This window comes from Numenius arquata, chromosome 12, assembly GCF_964106895.1.
Source record: "Numenius arquata chromosome 12, bNumArq3.hap1.1, whole genome shotgun sequence".
Lineage (NCBI taxonomy): Eukaryota > Metazoa > Chordata > Aves > Charadriiformes > Scolopacidae > Numenius > Numenius arquata.
The window spans coordinates 41,311,412-41,324,244 of record NC_133587.1 but is presented as its reverse complement, the minus strand read 5'-3'; the positions used below and the strand labels follow the sequence as shown (position 1 = coordinate 41,324,244).

Below are 12,833 nucleotides of genomic sequence, written 5' to 3'. Positions count from 1 at the left end.
GGGTCCAACAGAAATTAAGGCAGCTCTACACTAGAACAAAGACAAAAGCTCAAACAACGGAGACTGGAAACACTGATGTAAGAAATAGCCTGACTCTACTGCCTGGAGATGTTGAGTATGAAGTTATCATTCCCCTCCCTCTTTTCTTTTTTGCCTTTGGCTTTCATTATTTCACTTTATCACTTTAATTCCATCTCCAGAGCAAAGGAGTCAGATTCTGGGTCCTGCTGAGATTTCATTTTCTTCAAATTCTCTTTTTCATTCAGGCTGTAGGTGATGGTTGAACAGGGATGGACACACAGGGTCAGCACATGTTCTTTATTTCTTCTTATATAAAGGCTCCTGAAGAATTTAAAGTGTTTAAGAGGAAGAAGCCATCATAAAACCCGTGGAAAAGAACAAACAGAAAATCTCAAGGCGATCATTGTCTCTGCAACATTATAGGCATTACAGAGCAGCAGAAGGAAGGAAAACAGTGCTGTGAAGAATAAAACAGTAATGAGCATAACGTCTGGGCATAAGAGGTAGAGGGGGAGCGAAAGGGGAAAACATCAGATCACTAAGTCAGGGCTGGATGCTTTCCATAATATAGTGCCAGCCTTGCTTTTCAAGACCTGTGGTTGCAGTTGCAGCATCATCATTGTGCTTGTGTTGGACCTCACCCAGAGGAGCTCTGGGGAACCATTTAGTTTATGCCTGTGTTCACAGATGCTGAACACAGCAAGGGGGCAAAGCAAAGGCAGGAGAGTTGAATTACTGCAAAATGTAGGAACCCATAAGATGTTCTTCTTCTTTTGACTTCAAAGTGTATTGCTTTCCACACAGCACTTTTAGGCAGAAGAAATACCAGTGCAGAAGACAAGGTCTCTAAACAGGAGCAGAGAACCTACTATTAGTGTTATTGTTTTTTGCACCATGTGGGCACCTCGGAGTAGGATTCACAATCTGTAACATTATTGTTCTAGGCACTGTAGAAATACAGATCACAAAGACTGTTCATGTCCCAGGTTCAAGTTTTATATGTGATCATTTGACTTTGTGTCACCTGCAACAGAATGTGGAGCTACCTTGCTTATAGATGTAACTGTAGTTCAGTTGATCTGGAGAATATTTTTTTTTTTAAGCCACAGTAACTTGAGCATGTGCCTGAGTCTCTACAGACTCTAAGAACTCACAATCCCATTTCATACCCTGCAGCCCTTCTGAAGAGAAATAAATTCTCAGAAAATTTATATATTGAATTGTTCCATGGAAAATTGCATGCAGAAGTAGACAAAAAGGGGAAGAGGTAGCTTTATGCTTCTCCTTGCTCTTGAATAAACAGACGTTTACTCACCAGCCAGGAGGGATTTCTTCTTTCTTTCAGCTGACAAGCAAGGGAGTTATTTCCTATGTTTCTCTTTCTTTGAAAAGAAACAAGTTAATAACATATTTCTCCACTACCTGCCATCATTAGTAGCTCTTACTGCTACAGAAGAATAACAAAACCCAAATGTTGGGCAATTTTCACTTCTCCCGAGTGAAAAATAGGTTGTCTGGTGAAAATTGGGAGGAATCAACACTGCAAATGTGACTGCTTAATTTATGGGCAGTTACTGCTTCTTCAGGGAGTTTCCTAATGAAACTTCTCCAGTGCTTGAAAACAACATAAAAGCCAGGTTCAGCTGTGGTGAATAGTACTCCATTTTAGTAATAAGCCAGGGGAAAAAGTGATTTTGGAGAAAACAGATACTTGTGGTATCTTCCCAAATACTGCAGAGTGTGAATTCACCATGTGTGGAGTATCCCATATTTGCAGACCACTTGTTAGCAGGTAGCAATAAAGTGTCATTCAAAACAAGAATAAGTAGTATCTCAATGATATTGAGCAAACAGTAAGAAGGTGGTGGAGCTCTGTTGAAGTCCCATCCTTTAAAAATGGAGATAAGGCTTTGTTGGGAATGAGGGCGGCAGGATATATCTTGAAATGAGTATCAAGTAATGAGAGGTGAGTCTGGAAGGTCAGGACCTAACGGGCACAGAGTGCAGTGTCATAGTCTCAATGAAATATATGTAAAACATGTCTACAGTAATTCAAAAAATGTAGAGAGAAAGGGCAAAAACCAGGATTCACAGAATGGAATAGCTTTCAAAAAAGAAATATGCCAGAATTCTTCACTGGAAAATAAATGTCTTTGAGGGGATGTGCCGTCTTTAATCAAAGTGATGTAAACGGTGGAACTTGTTGCCCCTGGATGTGGTGAACAACTAAAAGATGCACAGTGAGCCTGGGAAAATCTTTACAGTGATTTAATACAAAAATACTGGGGGAACAGAATAAAGAGCAGCTGGGTTCTGCTGCTGAGTTGGTGGTTGAAAGGATTCCATCCCTTCCTGCCTGAGTGGGTGATACATTTTAATCACATTGAGATGCAAAACCCTTTTCAATGGCTCTGGACCTCCTCTATCTCTGATTTCTGAGCTGTGCTTTCTGAATTCAGGGGGCAGGGGGGAGTAGTTCAATCTGAATAGTCCCCCAACTACCAGTGTTATTCTGGATTTGAGTGATAAAGAACAAACTTGCTGAAATGGTCTGTTTTGACCTGGAAAAATCTATCAATTCTTGAATCCAAATAATAGTCATTGCATAATCATAAGAAGTAAGGTTCATGGTCAGCTTCTGACATCATTCTGACAGTGGGGGAGGAGAAACAGGTTTTTTTCCCTTTTGTCCTTGCTTATGCCACTTTTGGACAGGAAAGAATTGGGAAGATCTTCTGTGATGCACAAAGAGGGTCTCAAAACCACATCCCTGGGGCTGAAAGGAACTGCCTGAAGTACATGCTTTCCTCAGTTCCTCCAAACCACACAGTTCATTTGCCCAAAGCTGGTAAGCAGACAAAAACAAGCTGATGTATGAAGTGAATAGCAGGACTTTGATGGAAATACTCCTAGCAGCTGAAATGCAGGAATGGCTTGCTTCAGAGGTTGCTCTGGTGACACAGAAATCTGCATCCTGCCTTCCCTTGCTTCTAAATACATTTTGAGGAAAAGAGGGGAGAAATCTCCCATCTTTTATCACACGCACAATGTGTTTTACCTGCTTTTCTCTGCAGTTTTACCGATTCTAGTCACAGTAGAAGCAGTTTGGACAGGACTCAAAATAGACCCTGATTTCCAATTAGTTTCTTTGTCATTCTTTGCCCTTCTCTCATTGGTGTTGGCCATGGGCAGCTCCTACTGCAGTCAGTGGGAAATGAGACAGGATATTAAACTATTAATTTCTTCTTTGCTTACTGCCTCAGTTTCTTATCTCAACAATAGCACAAGTATTCTTTATCAAGATTACGGTCATTGCAATGCTAATCCCTGCAAAGGTCTTCAGATCATGTGAGAAAGAGGCACAAATTATTACTGAGCTCATGAGGGGGAATGAGCTGTTATAGAACACACCAGTCATGCACTTAGACTTATGTCAATAGGTATTGCCACCTCCACCAGCAGAAGACATAAACACTATCAAGGCCTTTCCAGGCACACTGATTCTTTTTATTTCCCTTTTTTTTTTTTTTTTTTTTTCCCAGATTAATTTTGTAGATACATGTCACTGCATCACCTAAAGTACAGAAGCAAATTCCTGACCTCTGATAATAATCAGTGATTGTTCTGGTACATCCCCATTGATTGATTTTTTTGTCCTTATAATGTTTCTCTAAGCTCATTCAGCTGCAGTGACCGCATCTCTCACCGTAAGATGTTTGCCTTGACATTGCTGAAAACCCCCACAGACATGATAAGAAAGGTTCAGAAACCATCAATTCAATGTACATGATCTATCCCAACCTGAAACTCACCTGGAGAAGAGTCATTGAGAGGGTTCAGGGCAGCTGCCCTCCGTATCTTCTCCAGACAGGTCTCTTGCTCCTTTTTAATGATGCAGTTGGAATGGGTTGCTGTAACCTGAAATGTGGGGAAAAAATGTGGAGAAAGAACAATTACGCATTTAAAATAGCTAGTAAGTTTATCAGGAAGCATCAGTAAGTTTGGAAGTCTTATTTCAAAAAGAAAAAGAAATAAAAACATCCTTAGAAGATGAGAGAAAACCGCAACAAACTTTGTTGGGTTTTCTTTTTTTCTTTCTTATGGCTTAAGGTCAAACTATGGAATTATAATTCTCATAAATTTGGGGAGTTTTTATGCTGTTCTCCCTGTCAAAACTTACTTTCTAATGTGTTTGCTTTATTTTATTGTATTCCTTCCTGAAATAAGGCTGAAGCAAAGGTACCTCTGAACAAAAAATTTATTTAAAGAGGAATCACAAATCAATTGAGGCTCAGTTTGATCTTCCACCAGTTTCTTATGAGACTTGCACAATCCATTAACCTCACTCAGGACTCAAAACTAAATTAAAAGCACTTTCTCTTAGTCTTTCACCCTGTCCATTCTTTAATGTTTCCTTCTTTCTTTATTCCCAGTGAATACAAGGCTGCTTTCTTGCCAAAAAAGAATGCAATGCCAATTAAACTGAGGTGACTTGATCCAAATCTTTTCTTTTTCTTTTTCTTTTTTTTTTTCTAACTTTAAGGCTCTAAGGCAGCCCACTACCAGGAAAAATAAAAAAATTAAAAAAAAAAAAAAAAAAAAAAGATAAATGAGTCTACAACAGTAACATTGCAGCCAACAGAATTTAGGCAATCCCAAAGCAGCAACAAAATAAGAATGGGACCCATTCCCAGAAATCAATGCAAGATTTCATTCCTGTTGTAGAATGTGGACAGGCGAAATTGATATCAATTCAGGGGAAATAACAATCTCAGGTTTCATTAGATCATTTTATAGGGGCACTGCTGAAGTTCAAATCATGCTGTGTGGAAAGCACCATGAAAATCAGTGCGCTGCTTGAAGATGGGATAGGTCACCCCAGTTCTCTGCAAGCGATTTTGCTCTTTCATATTTCCCATCGCATTTCCTTCAATCCTGATCATGGAAAACTGCCGAAGTAGAGTGTAACTGCCAAGTGGCCTGTTTTCCCTTACCTGTTAAGTAAGAACAAGTAAACAGGGAAAGCAATACCTGAATTCAATCTGTTTCAGTTTATTTTTGGAGCACAGGTCAACTTTACTTCCCTCACATGCCAAGGGAGGGAATGGCATGAACAGTTTGGGTCACTAATGTATCGAACTGCCACCACACACTCAATACACAATTACAGCAAATCCTAAGGCACACATAATCCTAGTTTGCTGGTGCTTCTGTGTGTGCTAGGAGGCCTGGAGGCTTTTGCACACTTTTGACCTTGCAACAGTTAGAAGCTACCACCCTTATTTCAAAGCCAGAGAAGGTTTCCTAATGCACCTCTTCTGGAAAGCGTTATTCAACATTTGTAGGAACTGATAACACTACACAGTTTCATCTTCAAGATCTCAGTAATAAATTTCAGTTATTTTCCCCGTGGGATACACCAGGCATAACCACATTAAATTTGTTTATCTTCAAAACAAACATTGTTCTTTTCTAAGGGCTCCCAAGGGCCTGGAACGTATATATTGTCACAGATCTCTGGGATCTCCCAAGAACATAAGGGCTTTTGCTACATCATCCCCTAAACCTCGCCAAAGACTGGGAAAATTGAATTGGCTGACATTCAAGTTCTTAGAATATCTTTTAAAAAGATAAAGGAGAACTAGCAAGTAAATCAGTCTTCTGCTGCTAGTACTGGTTTACTCTCCACAGTTGCCCAGGTCTGTAAGCAGTGTCCAGGGGTCGTCTCAGTACATGAATGTGGCAGTTTCTATGCAGTTCAATATATGCAGATTAGAAAAGCTGTCATTTAATAATAATAATAATAATAACAATACAATACAAATCATCTATACAAGCAGGATACAAACAAGCAAAAGGAAATGTTAACCTGCAGACCCCTTTTCAGCTTGATAATGTGGATGTCAAATGTTACAGGAGTTCAAAACATGTATTTATATTTGTAAAGTCCATCAAAGGATACTAAACACTAAGAAACCCACCATGCCCAACTTTTGATGCTCTATGAGGTAACCCTAGATCTTTGAGAGGAAGGTTTAGATTCAATCTATAGCGAAAGGACAAAAAAGTGTGATTTATCCTTCCTATTTTTGGTGTCTTCTTTAACAGAGGTAAATCAAAGCCAGAACTTGATTGATTATAAAGAAAGCCTATGGTTAAAAGCTCAACTTTTATAGTTTTCCTTGCAGACAGGCATAGCTAGTCAGGTGTATCTGAATAAACTGACTAAATTTAATCAATCGTATCTGAGCAAGTCTGGCTCAGGAGGTATTTGAAATGCAGACAGCTGGGCACAGAGAGAGCATTAGAGCGATGTGGTTCACCTCTCCCTGTAGCCTTCCTTAAGCTTTCACTATGGGCAGGATATTTTGATGTGATTTCCCATAACCATCATTATGCCATTTTGTTGCATTCTTCATCAACAGATTTAAAAAAAAAATAAATATTGGGGAACACAGATACTGAGACAGAAAGCAAAGGAAGGAAGGAAACAGTAACCTCAGTGCCAGAGGAGAGAAGAGAAACCGCCTGTCATCTCCACTAATGAGCAATGCTGTATCTGAGAAAATAAAACCAGATTTCGATTGTTTATAACAGAGGTTTCTCTGTTGAATACAGAGATGCATTAACGTTATCATGTTTTCCTAAAAGGATCCACATGTTTCATGTTTCTTCATTAACTGTGTACTGGTAGAGCCTTTAATCTGTCAAGTCAGTGTTCAACAACTGAACAGCAGAGCACAATTCAAATGGAAGTGTAAGCTGGAACTTCATGGCCTCCTGATTTCATTTCTTTTGCCTCAAGGACATTTGCAATTTCCTGAGTTCAGTAGAGACAGTCTGGTTTCAGTTTCCCAGAAGATATCAGTGATATGTGCGGTTAAAGAATATTCTGACACATACTAGAAGAATCAAGAAACCAAGAGGATAGTCCATGAAATTAATTCCTTTTAAAAAAAGTATTACTCTCAATGAAGTGAACAAGTTGGACTCACACCAGCTTTGAAAAGGTGTGTACTTGTACAAATAAAAACACAATACATCTGTACCGTCCTTTTTGTACAAGTGTACAAATACACTAAATACAATCAATGTCTGTTTAATTCTGAGACAACACAAAAAGACAAAAGCAACTGCCTATCTCTGTGCAACAAATCAAAAACTTCCATTTTTCTTCATTTATTTTTTTTAAATTGGCCACTGCAGAGATAAACCAGCGTGTGCTGTGTGTAACTTGTAGTATTTAACTCTCTGTTGTTGCCTTGACATTATGGTAATATTAATAACAATCATGTTATTATGTTACTACCTACATATATTCTCTCACACATCCTCAAGGTGCTGCTTTATTGTGAACTGTTCCATTAAGAAAGCCATTGTTAGTACATAAACCTGAGTGAAAAAACAGGTGAATGCACTGGTGCTGTTTCCAGACCTGCCCTAGCTTTATGTGTAAATCAATTAGCAAATTTTAGAGTCATACATTTAAGTAAGGCATTGCTTAAATGCGGGGATGTTCCAGGGAAGGAACCACATGGGAGGAATTGCGCAGGTCAGAAGGGTACCATAGACTTCCCTGCTTATGGAAATAGATACTTGTTGCTGGGTTATTCCAGATAGAAATTTAAGTAAGTTCTCTTTCTTCTTGTTTTGGTTCAAGTACATCAAGCACCAGGAGCAAGGCAGGTGAAGGTAACCTCAAGAGCATCTTCTTCCTTTCCCCAAGATTTCTGTACTGGAAAGGCACCAAAGCACAAAGCAAGGCTGTGAGCAGGCAGCTGAGAGAGCTGGACTGGACTACATTAAGAAGATGCTTCCTAAGCACTTGTACAAAGGAACAAGGGTTATGAATTTAAACTGAACACCATGCTTGGTGGCTGCCCCGATTTACACACTGTGTATATGACACTAACATACAGCTACACCCAAAGTGAGCAGGTCAGAAGTCTAAGCACAGATGTCTAGACCATTTGATGTGCCTTAGGGTATCTCGCTTAACCTCCAGTTGCTGCTAGTTGTGTGAGCCTTATTTTTGCCCTTTGGGAGGATATTTCGGACACTGTAGGGTATCTCTAATAGCAAAAGACATTTATGTTTTGGCACTTGTATAATTTCCTCAGTTATATAACAGTACAGAATGGTCCACCCAAGAAAGCTGAACTGTCTTTGACTACATACAGTCATTCAAAAAATACTGTTCATTTTACTCACTGTAAGAATATACACAATTGCTTTAAAACATGATTTCACCACACAAGTTAACTCAGTGAATCTACCAAATGGAGAAAAGTCACCAGTATTCTTGAGAAACTCCAGGATCAGAAAATATGCTTTGAAGTCATAGTAAGGATGTAATAATGAACTGTACGATTCGTTTGGTATTTTCATTTCTACAAAGCCATGATCAAATACAGCAATTCAGTACCATTAGCTGTTCTTTCCTTTTCTGCATTTCTGTATTATGCCTGTAAAGTCCTGATTCTTTTTTTGCAAAGTGAATGAGAATATTTCCACCCTATTCAGGATATGTCATATCAGGCACCATGACAATAAGGAGAGCAGTAAATAAATAGAGTTAAAAAAAAAGAAAACCAAAATAAAACAAACAAAGAAACAACAACCAAAACCCCCCTTCATTAAATTCCTCATGGACAGTATTTTACATCAACATAGAAATGAAATAGAGTCTGATTCACCTTTTGTCTAAATGTTGTCTCTAAAGTAATGCAAGAAGGAATCTAATCCACTAGGTATATTAGATCACTCACTTCATACTGAATAACACTTTTTACTAATTCTATCATGACTTTCAGTTTTAAAAAGTTAGCTTAAAAAAGATACATTATTAGATAAGCATTGCAGAAAGAAGCTCACTTTGTCATGGAAACATTACTAGATTTTAATTCCTGTTCTTATCAAGCAATGATTCAACTGGTCAAACCAGGGCCAAGACTTAGAATCATAGAATCACAGAATCATCTAGGTTGGAAGGGACCTTCAAGATCATCTAGTCCAACCATCAACCTAACTGACTAAAAAACCATCACTAAACCATGTCCCCCAGCACCATGTCAACCCACCTTTTGAACACCTGCAGGGATGGTGCCTCAACCACTTCCCTGGGCAGCCCATTCCAATGCTTGATAACCCTTTCAGTGTAAAAATTCTTCCTAATATCCAACCTGAACCTCCCCTGGTGCAACTTGAGGCTGTTTCCTCTAGTCCGGTCGCCTGTGACTTGGGAGAAGAGACCGACCCCCGCCTTCCTACAACCTCCTTTCAGGTAGTTGTAGAGAGCAATGAGGTCTCCCCCTCAGCCTCCTTTTCTCCAGGCTGAACAACCCCAGCTCCCATAGCCTCTCCTCATAAGACTTGTTCTCCAGACCCCTCACCAGCTTCGTTGTCCTTCTCTGGACCCGCTCCAGCACCAAAATGTCTTTTTTGTGGTAAGGGGCCCAAAACTGGACACAGTGCTCGAGGTGGGGCCTCACCAGTGCCCCCAGTACAGGGGGATGATCACCTCCCGAGTCCTACTCACCACACGGTTCCCGATACAGGCCAAGATACTGTTGGCCTTCTTGGCCACCTGGGCACCCTGCTGGCTCCTGTTCAGCCAAGAGTCGACCAACACCCCCAGGACTTGCAAAACATTGGGTTAAAAATAGAGGTGTTTGGGAAGGGGCTCTGATTATCTGGATTTTTTCAGAACTGATTTACATCATTACTGGTACCCACAAAACTGGCTTGGTAGTTGAACAAATTTTTGTCTCCAGGAAGGCCTTACGCTGTTACTTGATTGCGTTTTTGTCTGCCTGTGTAAATGGCACCCAAACTACTGCAATTTCAAACCACTTCAGACTAAGTGAAATGGTAAAGCCATTGGTAACTTCTTCAAACCAAGGCACAGTTGTACAATCTACAGCATAGTTTTAACATCCTGCTTTAAGAAAATTGTGCAGTAAAAACCCCCCACAAATAGAGCCCACTGCCAAAAAAAGGCATTGAGCCCTTTTAAACTGGCTTACATGAATTTAAGATATGGTTACCTTCTAACACTGATGGCTCCTGGAGAGATGCACATCTCACTGCAGATTAGAAAATAGCAGCGGCATAATCAACATTTCCCTTTGCTCAGTGGATACCTTCTGGAGTGGTAACTCTGAACAAAAGATGTGTTATGCAACATGGGGCAAACCTACTTCTGAGTTTGCCTTAACTGGCTTTTTCTCTTGGAGATAGTTGAAAAATCTTTCTTTGAGCATGGTGAGGCATTCTTGGTATAGCTGATGACTTCCCCAGGAGCTGACATCTTGAATTAAACCAAAGTATACTTTTATCCTATCTCTGATAGCAGGGAATACCAAGCGCTGGTTTTCGCAGTCTTGTACTGGCAGGATGTAACCACTCATTGGAAAAGTGTTTAAAAATCTTGCTAGACATAATGTCCTTGAGGTGAAACTAAAGATTCAATAGCCCTTTCTGAATTGGATTTTATTATGTAAAATGGCTTTCTTCCATTGTTCCTGAGACTTTCTCCTCCAAAGATAAAAGTCTGAGAAGTACAACTCCCAATAACACACACTAGATGTTCATCTGACCTGGGGAACTGTTGATCCAATGGGGTAACCTTGTAGGTGACAATGACTTTGCTTGTCCATCTCCCACATCTTCTCTGTTAAATCAGTCCCCTGTCTTGGCAAAAGGATTGGTCTACTCTGAAGCCTGAAAGTTCCAACCTAAACTCAGAATAGGGGGTTACGTTGCTTCCAGCTGATCCCTAGGAAGGTCCCTGATCATCGTCCTTAGAGTTGCCCCATACTTAGGGTTGCCTTTTCTGAGAGCAATAGCAACAGATGGAAAGGCTTGTTCCCCTCTTCTATGACCTCCAGAGGATTTTTGGAAAGGCACACCTCTTTTTGACTCTTCAGGCAGCAGCGGTAATACAGTTCCCTGTTTAAAGTAGTGTTGGAAGGATGTATCAGGTGTCAGAGCAACCCAAAATCAATAGGATATAAACAATAGCCTAAAGCTGTCTTAAACCTTCTTTTACTGGTCTACAGATTTTGTGTTTAGAGCTTCAGTCCCTCATACAGCTTTGTCTTCCTCCAGACATCCTTGTCTCAGGTGGCTGCAAGAACATGGCAACTCTCTATGATGTGTCTTTCAGATAGAATCATGGAATTGCAGGATAATTCAGGTTGGAAGGCACCTACAGAAGTCTCCAGTTCACCCAAAGCAGGGTCAGAAATGGGATCAGGCCAGGTTTATCAGGGCTTTTTCCATCTGGGTTTTGGAAACCTCCAAGAACGGATACTGCATAACACCTCTGTGGAACTTACTTCAATGTTTAAATCTGGTTGGGGTAAAAAGGTCTGTCTTTATATCCAGTATAAAATTGTCTTGTTTCAATTTCTGTCCATAGTTCACTGTTCTCCTGCCATGTGCTGTGATGAAGAACCTGGCTCTTTCTTCTTGACAGCCTCCTTGCAGGAACTATAAGGTTGTTACCAGGTTGCCCCAAAAGCCTATCTCCATCCATCAACTAAACAAGCCCATTTTCCTCATTCTCTTCTCACAAGCCATTTTGGCATCCCTCCTCTGAACTTGTTCCAGTTGACTGACATCTTCAGTATGTTGAGGAGCGTAAGACTGGATGTAATATTCTAGAAGTTCCAGTAAGTGCCGACTAAAGGGGTGTAATCACTTTCCTGCATCTACTGGCTACGATCTCGTTAATACAGCCCAGCACGCTGTTGGCTTTAATCTGCTTTCCTCAGGACCTATGTAAAGAGTCAAGGCTATCAAGTATCTTTGAATGGTTTATCACACTGGAAAAAACTCTTGATGAGTTTCACTGAGTGAAGGCTGAGGGAATCTGTGCTCATGTAAGACTTCTCTCACTGTGAGGACTTTGGAAAACAAAGAAGCTTTTAGGAGTTCTGCATTTGTCGTGCTGCCGGATGCCACATTCATTTGCAAAGCAAGTTCTTGTTATTACTCGTTATTATTTGCCCATTTATACTTCATTACATTTAAACAAAACCCTGAAGAGAAAAGATCTTAGACAGGAAATTTGTTTTGTGCAGGCTCCCAGTAAGTTCAATAGAAACCCCATCTGAGTCACACTTGGAACAGAAATGCATGATGAACAGCTACAGGAGGCTGAAGAAACACTTTCTACACACACACACACACACACACATATCCCCTACCCAAGGGTGAAAGCTTTAATTAATCTACTAATTAAATGAAAGCTATTTGCCCTCAACTATCACACACATTCCTCCCTTTCACTCCTCCCCAGCAAGTGCGTCGTGCTACAGCTCTCACTCTAATATTCCCCAAAGGGGCTTTGGGATTGGGGAGAATACTGAAGAACAGAGGCAAAGAGCTCATTACAGCACTGGTAATGGGAAGTACTCAAGCTCATTCTCAATTTCCCTCCTTCTCCTTTCAGGGCTAAGAGACATTGATTTAGATATTGTGCCAAAGTGGAAGGAAAAAAACCACACCACCCCACAACCAAAAAAACCCACTCAAATCCCGCAAGAAATCAAGCCTTTGCACAAAAGACTGTGCCTAGAGTAGCTTTCTCAACAAACCCTTCTTTCTCCTTCCCATAAAATGCATGCAGCAATGAATTTATCACGTGCGCTGCTCATGAAGTGTTAGAAAATCCTTTCAGTGTCTACAGTATATTTCATGAGCTGAACCTCAAGCAGGTTTCAAGAAGTTCAAAAATACAATGTGTTACAAAATAACATCGCAAAATTACTAGAAACCAAAACAAAACGACAAGACACAGTGCCAGA

The 12,833-nt window shown here is 40.2% G+C and overlaps 1 protein-coding gene across 1 annotated transcript in view; it reads right to left on the bottom strand.

Moving 5' to 3' along the window:
* Positions 1-10,283, bottom strand: part of ADCYAP1R1 (ADCYAP receptor type I) — an 87,600-nt gene extending 77,317 nt beyond the window's left edge. Inside the window, exons 1-2 of the mRNA XM_074157644.1 lie at positions 10,221-10,283; positions 3,834-3,939 (exon numbers count right to left, since the gene is read on the bottom strand). Of these exons, the coding sequence (XP_074013745.1) occupies positions 3,834-3,939; positions 10,221-10,283 (169 nt within the window). The remainder of the gene's footprint in view (positions 1-3,833; positions 3,940-10,220) is intronic.
* Positions 10,284-12,833: the final 2,550 nt, after the last annotated feature.